Genomic DNA, 9,949 nt, shown 5'->3' on the forward strand with positions numbered 1-9,949 from the left:
TTTAACAAATAGTTAAACTGTTGTAATGGAATCACAGGTCCCAGTGAAAAAGCGCATATGGGATACGCGTGGGTTTTTACCATATGTAACCCATATGGGGATTATTATTTTGTCCCATGTGGGTTTCATATGGTAAATCCCACATGGGTTTTATGTGGTAAATCCTACATAGGATATAGGTGGAAAATACTACATGTGATAGATCTTAAACGCCACATATTTTAATCCAAATGGTATAAAAGTAGTCAATACTAGACAAATGAAAGTCCGAATGCTTCTATGATAATTTTTAAAATTCTTTTAATTTAAAAATTACTTAAATTGTAATTTAAAATTAATCATCGAAGCTTTCATAAAGGCTAAACTTAATCTGGTATTTGCTACTTTATCTCATTTGGTATTCAAAATGTGTTTTTTTTTTATCTTTTACATGTGATGTTTTCCACCTATAACCTATGTGGGATTTACCTTAAACTATTATGACGAAATTTTATAAAATTAAAAAACGTGTTGCAAAATGAATTTATTTTAAAATAAATGCTATTAATCAATACATCCAAAATGAATATTAAAAATATAATTTTTTCTTTTGCGATTTACACGCCGTTTTTTGTCGATTGAATTAATTGATTAACTTCGGCTTGCATAATACCACGGTTTTTAGTATCTTCTAACTTTCTTCAAACATTTTCTAAAAAAAAAAATATACATAAATATAAAAATATATATTTATATTTAGAGAGAGAGAGAAAGACAGAGAGAGACACAGAGAGAGAGAGACACAGAGAGAGAGAGAGAGAGAGAGAGAGAGAGAGAGAGAGAGAGAGAGAGAGAGAGAGAGAGAGAGAGAGAGAGCAATTTTAATAAGGAACCTTATTAGTCGAGCAATTTTAATTATTAGCCAGGTTGAAGTCATTAATGACTACAATATTTCACAAATAATTATTTCCTAATTTATTACTTACAATGACTAACGTATTATGGGTAATTGAACACATATTATGCGTAATGAGCTTAAACCCATGAGGAGAATCCTGAAAAAAAGTGATCAATTAGGATAAGTAGTTAAACAAAAAAACAAAAACAAAAATGTAAAAACCTACTTTTTCAATGATGTAGACGTTGGGTGCAATAGCCACTAGATGCAAAAGTATCTTTACTTTTTCGTCACACGCACGTCCTTCTATAATAACAGGCCTTGACATCGCGCAAAATGCCGTAAAAACTAAAGGCCGATTAAACTTTCACTTTTACTTATATTGATATATATTTATATTAGGTAGGGTGCAATGGCAGTCTATGCTTTCTAATAATAATCTCTAGTAAAGACGGAAATATAAAAAGAAACTTATATTGATATATTTTTATATTAGGTAGGGTGTAATGGCAGTCTATGCTTTCTAATAATAATCTCTAGTAAAGACGGAAATATAAAAAGAAAACCAAAAAATTGTTAAAAGATAATCATAATTTTCGTATTTCAAATTTCATTAAGAATATTTATGTAACATTAAATAGTATCAATAACAAGCAGAACCATAACAAAGTATATATCTATATATTAGAAAGATAACTGTATTTTTAATTTTTTTTGCTAAAAATGGTAACAATAAAAATCACCAACAATAAAAAACACCAACAAAAGTTGATTCAAGCAAAAAAAAAGTTTTATCAATATATCTCAACAGGATAAATATTTACAAATCCAAACATATTGAGAGACATAGGCTAATGAGAAAATAAAAAACATAACAAGTAAATAGCATTATTTACTTGTTATGTTTTAATATAAATAAAATAGCATTGAACTAATTTTCACATAAATTATGATAGCTTTAGTATTTTGGGAGTGGTAATTAGTGAGTAATTCTTTAGCAGAATATTAGAATATACTCTGCATTGTTTTTTTGTGATTTTAAATTTATATTTAGCAGCAATGAACTGAAACTGAGTAACACAAAATGTTCTGCATAAAGGGTTAGTAGCACCTTGAAAAAAAAAAGCAAAATATTGACCATTAAACAAGAGTATCAGAAGGAATTTCAAGTCCGCCTCTGTTTAGGCTATACAGATAACTTCCATATTTATAATAATAATTGGTAGAATCATCGTAAATTTTTATTTCGCTTTTCTGCACATAGCCAGCTATGTAAACTATAGCCACTAATGTAGATTTATTAACTGAGCTTTCAAGATCATGTATATTATCCAGAAGTTCTTTTTCATCAGTAGAAATATCTCTAAAACATATGTCGCAAGTATGACCATCGATACCATCAACAGGAATGTCAAGTTGTAATATCAATTTAGTATGTTGAATATTATTTTTTTCAATTACAGATTTAGCGTTTATAAAGTAAGTACCTCCAGATCCCTGTCGAAGCTTAGAAAAAGCTTTTTCAAGAGGATCTGTTGAAAACCAACCTAATAAGACATACTTTGCTCCATTACTCAACAAAGTTTCTACAAGATCAATAAAGCCATAACATGAATGCGCTATTGCCTGTAGGTTTCATAAAATTTGACAATTCAGCAATATCTTGTAGAGTTGTAACTGTTGATCACCAACTGAGTGGATTTCTCCGCATAATTCATTTCTAAACCGAATGCCAGCACCAGGTGCTTTGACATTAACAACATTCGAAAAAAAAAAATTTTTTAATAAATAAAGCAGTACCTTCAAATGCTTTATTTTCAATCTCTGGATGCGTTCTTAGTGCAGCTACTGTTTCTTCGCAAAAAAAACAGACAAACAAAACTTTACAGATTGTCTCTCTACTGGTTTTAGATAGACTGATTTAGCTGTAAGTTTAGAGAGTTTAAAAAGACTATTGCACTCAGTTTTATATAAAGTTTCTAAATCACTCCACTTAGCCAAAGCCCGTTCTTTATTGTTCAAAAATTGAAGTTCGTCAGTCTTTTCTGTCAACCAATTGTTTCGTATAGATTTTAAGAGATGCACATAATCATACAATAAATATATACCTGATGTTGTTAACCATGGTTTACTATCAATTGTTTTAAACATTCCAAAAAATCTTTGATTTACACGGTTACCATCAGTAATTATTACCAATGTCTTACTATTTTCAATATTATTTATCATATCAACAATTTGTTGACATTGAGCAAACTGAAATTCAGAAGAACTATTTGCAACAGGTTGAACTCTACATATAAATTCTGGACCTCCAAAAAGACATTTAATCATAAATGATAAAATTGTTTTAGCTAACTTTTCAGGGTAGTTTACTGCTTGACCAAACAAAGCACCTCTTTGGTAAAGTAATGAAGCTTTGACATAGACCTCATCAATTAGTAGTATGGAAGTTCTTTTCAATGGATTTAAATTCATAAAAATACTATTTATGAAACTTAGGTCCTCCATTGAGCTTATTTTTGAAGTCAATTGTGTTAAAGTCCTTATACTTGGCAACTTGTAGTCAATACACAAACAATCATATAAACTTCGTCGCATAGCAAAATACTCATATGCTCTACATATAATATCTGAAGTATATAAAACTTCACCAACATTAACTTTTCTCATAGCATTAAGGTGTTCAAATAGAATATTTGACTGAAGCGAACTTTCTTTATTTTTTAAAAATCTAACTGCTTCAAATAAAGCTGATTTTGTCTTTATTAACTTTACTTTGTTTACAGCTAAAGATGAAAAATTACAAGTTGTGCCATTATGGTTAGCTACAAATGAATAATCATTGAAAATTACTAAAATAAATAATGGAACACCAAGTTTGTACATTTTTGATTGTATGTGTAAACTTTTTTTATTAAGCTGGAAAACAATAACATCGTTATTATCACTTAACAAAGATTGAATATCGTCAAATATAAGTTCATCCTCTTTTAGAAAATCATTTAACTCATCTGGTAAAATGCTTCGAAAACCGCTTGAAGTTACAGTTTTCCTAACTTTACTTGGTGGTGTGGCTAAACAACTAGGCGGATTATTTTTAAAAACAGATAATGGGCTTAAAGGTCGTTGCTTCCCATATTTGCTTTCAAAAGGTGCTTCATTTGGCTAATGAAGTTGACATACTACTGTATAGTCTGTAACAATAAAACCAGTTCTTGGGATAGCTTCACTATATCTTTTTCTCCCCTATAGATTCTTCGGAAATTTATAAATTAATATTTTTGTTGTAGTTGAGTATTGATATTTTTGTTGTAGACTTGCAAAGAGATACACAGCATTTTAAAGGCATTTTAAATATTAAAAAAACAATATTAATAATATTGACAATATTATTACCAATGATATATAAATACATAGTCTAACTCCGTAAAAATCCCGTTCGGAAATATGAGGCTTTTTTTTTTGGCGGAAGCCATATTGAATACTGGCAAAACATCGTAAATTAGCTATGAACATTAGTTTTACAAGAAATTATAAACATTAGTTTTACAAGAATTAGCATTAGTTTTACAAGAAATTATAAACATTAAATAATAGGTCTGACCTGTTTAGATTTATTTATTAAAAATGGCACAAAATAATCTTGTTAGTATCGTTAATGTTGCGCTTTTGTCGAAAGAGTTTATTATAATTACTTAATCTGGATGTTATTTTTATATTAGTAAACTTAAAGTAGTTGATGTTACTTTAAAGTTATAGTTATAAAAATAAGTTAATTACCTTGGAAAGAAGCTATTATTTATGATATGCTTTGAAAAAACTGGACATAGCTTGGATTAAGGAGGTATTTAGTAAATACTCTATTACCAGTATACAATAAATTAACTATTAATAATAGTATTTCCACTATATATATTATATCATATACAATATATATATAAGATACATATATATAAATATATATATATATATCTATATATAATATAAATATGTATATATATATATATATATATCTATATATATATATATATATATATATATATATATATATATATATATATATATCTATATATATATCTATATATATATATATATATATATATATATATATATATATATATATATATATATATATATATATATATTATATATATATATATATATATATATATATATATATATATATATATATATATATATATATATATATATATATATATATATATATATATATATATACAAAACCTGGTTTTGGGGATAATGCAAATTGTATTTTTCTAATATAATTGATATTTATGAAAAGAAAATTATCATAAGTAAACATTATATATATATATATATATATATATATATATATATATATATATATATATATATATATATATATTTATATATATGTATCTTATATATATATATAAATATATATATATATATATATATATATATACACAGTGTTTCTCCATCAGTAGGTTCATCAGGAAGAATCTTCCTGATGAACCTACTGATGGAGAAACACTGTGTGGAAGAAAGAAAAAATTAGATAAGTGTTTTTACTAATTTATTGCTTTATTCTTTAAGAAAATTGAGCACTCTCTTTGTAGAATACACTAACATAATTTATATATATATATATATATATATATATATATATATATATATATATATATATATATATATATATATATATATATATATATATATATATATATATATATATATATATAAATTAGTAAAAAACACTTATTTAACTTTTATCTTCGACTTGAAGTTTCACCATTGCTGGATCATCAGGAAGAGTTTTATTTACTAATTTTTACTATTTTTTAATATTTACTATTTACTAATTTATTATTGCTCTGTTCATTAAGAACATTGAGCACTCTATTTGTAAAATACACTAACATAATTTACATATATATATATATATATATATATATATATATATATATATATATATATATATATATATATATACATATATGCATACATATATATTTATATATATACACAAAACCTGGTTATGGGGATATTTAAAAAAAATATTATATATTATATATATTATATATTATATATATTATATATATTATATATTATATATATATATTATATATTAAAATATATAATTTTAACATATAATAAATTTTTTTTCATAAAAATAGAATATCTTAGAAAACGAAACTATTTGCATTATCTCCCTAACAATTTTACTTCCTTTTAAAATTTAACAAATATTTATATGCCTTTAAATAGAATTATTTTATTAAACTGCTGACGTAAACCAATTTTATTTTTATGGAGAATATCGTTAGTATACTGTTTTCCATAACGAAATAGACGAATTGAGAGATATTTATTAATTATCTTTTTCAAAAGTTGAGAGGAGTGCATATCTTCAGTTAAAATCTCGTGATCTAAATCATGCTCATTTAGTTCCGGAAACAACTTTTCACATGCAAGCTCTTGATTAATTTTATAACCCATTAAGGATTTCAAGTTTTTTTCGTAAAGAAGTGGTTAATATTGTTGAATTCAGGCCTATAATAAAAACTCTGAAAATTTGCTCACATTTTTCAATAATTTTAATGACGCTAATAGATGGTATATTTAATTCACCAAGATTTTTTAAATTTATAAAAGATAACCATGACAATTTGTAAAATACTGTGTAGTCATGATCAAAAACTAAATTATCTGGTTTGTTAAGTGCTTCAGCACATATGCAACAAGTTATTTTCTTTTTAAGATTTCTAACAATAAAACCAGCTATATAACCAAGTATTGCTTCTTTGTATATTGATGTCGAAATCTCTTCTAGGCTATTTGATAAATTTTCAATTATATTTTTATCTTGATCTTTTAATTCTGTTTCTATGATTGGAGATCTGCTTTTACTCCATTTCAATGAAAATATTGAACCAGCTGAATTTTTTTCAAAAGTGAGGCAATTTGCATGCTTTGAACCAATCAGAAAGTTTCTTAAAAGGATTTTTTTGAAGCTCGCCTTTAATTGAATGATATTTGGATTATTATTAAAACCATTTTTTCCTCTAATACAAGCAAACAGCAGTTCCAGGTGATCTTGAGACATTTTGTAGGTCAACACATATTTGGATGAATTTTCTGATCTTGATAGTAAATTATTAGACAAATCTCGGATGCTTGCTGCAGAGACAATGAAACCAAGAACAAAGGTTTTTCTTCTATGATTAAGAATTTTAGTTCCATATTTATCAGTTAGGTTAGCGAGATATTTAACTGACTTTTCAATAACATTAAACCAATGGATTTTGTCATTAAGAAATAAGGGTTTTTTTAAACCTTTGCCAAATGGACTTCTTGAATTAAGTAAATCAAAAAGTTTATTAATTGTTCTTATGAAATCTAATGTTCCTTGAGTATCATGAAAAGAGGGATGGCCAGATAGCATTAGAAACTCAATAGCATCTGCTACGGAATTACTAAGTGTTTGGGTGGCTATTTTTACATTCATTTTATGTCTCTGAAAATTAATATGGCTATTGCCTAACTTATTGGCAAACTTTAATCCAATATCTTCTTGCAAGTTTTGCAGAACTGTGATGTGCTCCCACTTTACAAATCTTTTTTGACTATCAATAAATAAACCAAGATCACATAATGCATTTCGTGCAAGTTTTAGCATATGGCAAGGATCAGGAATAAAATAAATAACTTTATCATAAGATTCAATATTGAAATGAGTTTTCATATTTTCAACTTTATCAAACGAACAACCAAGACTTTTCATTGCACTAAAATTAGAAAAAGCACCATCACAAGTTACGCTGTGAACATCGATACCGTGTTGAATACACAAATTAATTGCTTTAGTTAGAAGACAAACCAAGTTTGTTGTTAAAATCTTTTCACATAGAACATAACCGATAAGACATTTCCAATGACCTTGAAGTCCAACAAGCATAAAGACAAGAGCCTCAGTAGCTATACAATTTGGATATATTGTGAAGGCTTTTCAGATATATTGTTTCCATAATCTGAAAAGCCTTCATAGTTACCATTACTTGGATTATAAACAAGACCTGATTTAATATGCATAGAATCAAAGATTAATGCACAATCTTTATATGTATTATCTTCTAATCCCTTTTGTTGTATGTAAGAAAAAACATCTTTAAAAAACCCAGGTGAGCAATCTATAGATGAAGACCAATTTGATAAAGAACTTATACAAGGCAAAGCAAACAATGATCTGACAAAAGTATAGGCACGAGGTGAATAAAAAGTTATTTCTGAAGTGTCAAAGCAAATTTCTTCACTTCTTCTGAATATCTGTGACCTCTAGGATCTTTGCATTTATTCACTAGTTCAGATTTAAATAAATCACTAACAAGACCAGAAAAACTATTATCAAGAAATTGAGCTGTATCAGCAGATATAAGCTTATCATTTTCAAGTTTTTTAATAATTTCAGCCATTGTATTGATTTTCAATTCTTTTCTTCTTAGTTTTTGCTTAAGAGTCTTAATTATTCTTTTAAGCTTTACTTTAGATGGAGAGTCAACTTTATTATTTAGATTATCAATAGTAAAATCAACACTAGTTAAAATATGATTTTGAGAAGAAGATGGCAACGAAGGAGATATCTTTTTTTGATTGTATGTCTCGGTTACATTCCTGGAAACATGTTTTCTTTTGATTGGCTTTTTACAATGCATTTTCGCCGGGAAATCAAATATAGATGGTACAACATTAGCCTTTAAACGAGGTTTATTCGCATTTTCATAATTATAATCTTCTTTATGAAAGTGAACACTACATATATAACTATATTTCGTAGGAACAAATAAAGAACGTTTTGTTGCCACAACCCATTTTCGACACAGCTCGCTATTTTTTAAAGGGAATTTATGAAAAGATATTGCAACGCCTTTGGTAAATCGGTTTACACAACCATAAGCAGAGCAAGATATAACCATTTCTTTAAAAAAAGTAAACTTAGGTGTTTTTTTAAAATATTATATCTTTTTTGCGTTTTTTGCCAGTATTCAATATGGCTTCCGATAAACAAATTTGCCTCACAACCGCGGCTCGAGTAAGATATCTATGTAGTATATATCATTGATTATTACCTTACAATGTAACGCCTTGAACCTTACAATGTTATCGTCTTGCGCTATCTAATATAAAAACCAATCAAATTTTAAAGATTTATTAAAAAAGCGCGAACACAAACTTTCGTCTAATGTTAAAAGATAAAAATGTAAACACAGTATTAGGAATAGGCCTTCAGTTTAACAACTTAGTTGCGCGATGTCAAGACCTGTTATTATAGAAGGCCGTGGTCACACATAATACAATATTCTGAAACTAATAAACAAACATCTAAATTTCTATAAGTAAATTTATTCTTTGATCATTGCCTTCATATCCTATCTTATTTTCATATCATAATCTACTATGGTATTATTTATACAACATATCACAACAATATTATTAAATTATTTATTGACTGATGCAAGTTCAAATGTTGTCAAAAACCAAGCATGCATGCATGGGACACTGCAGTGTCCTACAAAGAAATGCTGGTTTAAAAGTCAAATTTTCTTTATTAAAAAAAAATATTAAAATAGGGGGGAGATAGGGAGGTTTCTGTAACCTCCCTATCTCCCCCCTATTTTAATATTTTTTTTTAGGCTCCAAAACTTTTAACTTTAGATACAATAAAGTTCATAAAACTTAAGGGACTTACGAAGTACATTGAGGAACAAAAACAGGATACTTACAGAAACTTTTCAATTTTTAATCTGGAGTACCACAGTGTAATTGGGAATAAAGTCTCTGGGTCCAGTATTCAAATTAATATGATCTAAAGTAATATATAAATTAAATAAAATGCTTTAAAATGCATGCAGTTCAAGTTCTTATTTGTTCATTGTTTTTTCACTATTTTATATTTATTTGTTCAAATTTGTTAACTAGTACTAATTCTTACTACAGTAAGAATATTTATCATTGTTGAACGTGATTTTATTAGTAACTTAATTTTACTTTCAACATATTTTGACAACACCCTTTACATTTTAAATGATG

General features: G+C 26.7%; 1 protein-coding gene across 1 annotated transcript; it reads right to left on the reverse strand.

Annotated features, from left to right (window-relative positions):
* Window positions 1–8,135: 8,135 nt before the first annotated feature.
* LOC136082032 (THAP domain-containing protein 1-like) lies at window positions 8,136–8,963 on the reverse strand. The gene has a single exon (XM_065800572.1). It carries the CDS (start codon window positions 8,833–8,835, stop codon window positions 8,143–8,145), a length of 693 nt encoding a protein of 230 aa, XP_065656644.1. The 5' UTR covers window positions 8,836–8,963; the 3' UTR covers window positions 8,136–8,142.
* Between the last annotated feature and the right edge of the window lie 986 nt (window positions 8,964–9,949).

This window comes from Hydra vulgaris, chromosome 06 (genome assembly GCF_038396675.1).
Source record: "Hydra vulgaris chromosome 06, alternate assembly HydraT2T_AEP".
Lineage (NCBI taxonomy): Eukaryota > Metazoa > Cnidaria > Hydrozoa > Anthoathecata > Hydridae > Hydra > Hydra vulgaris.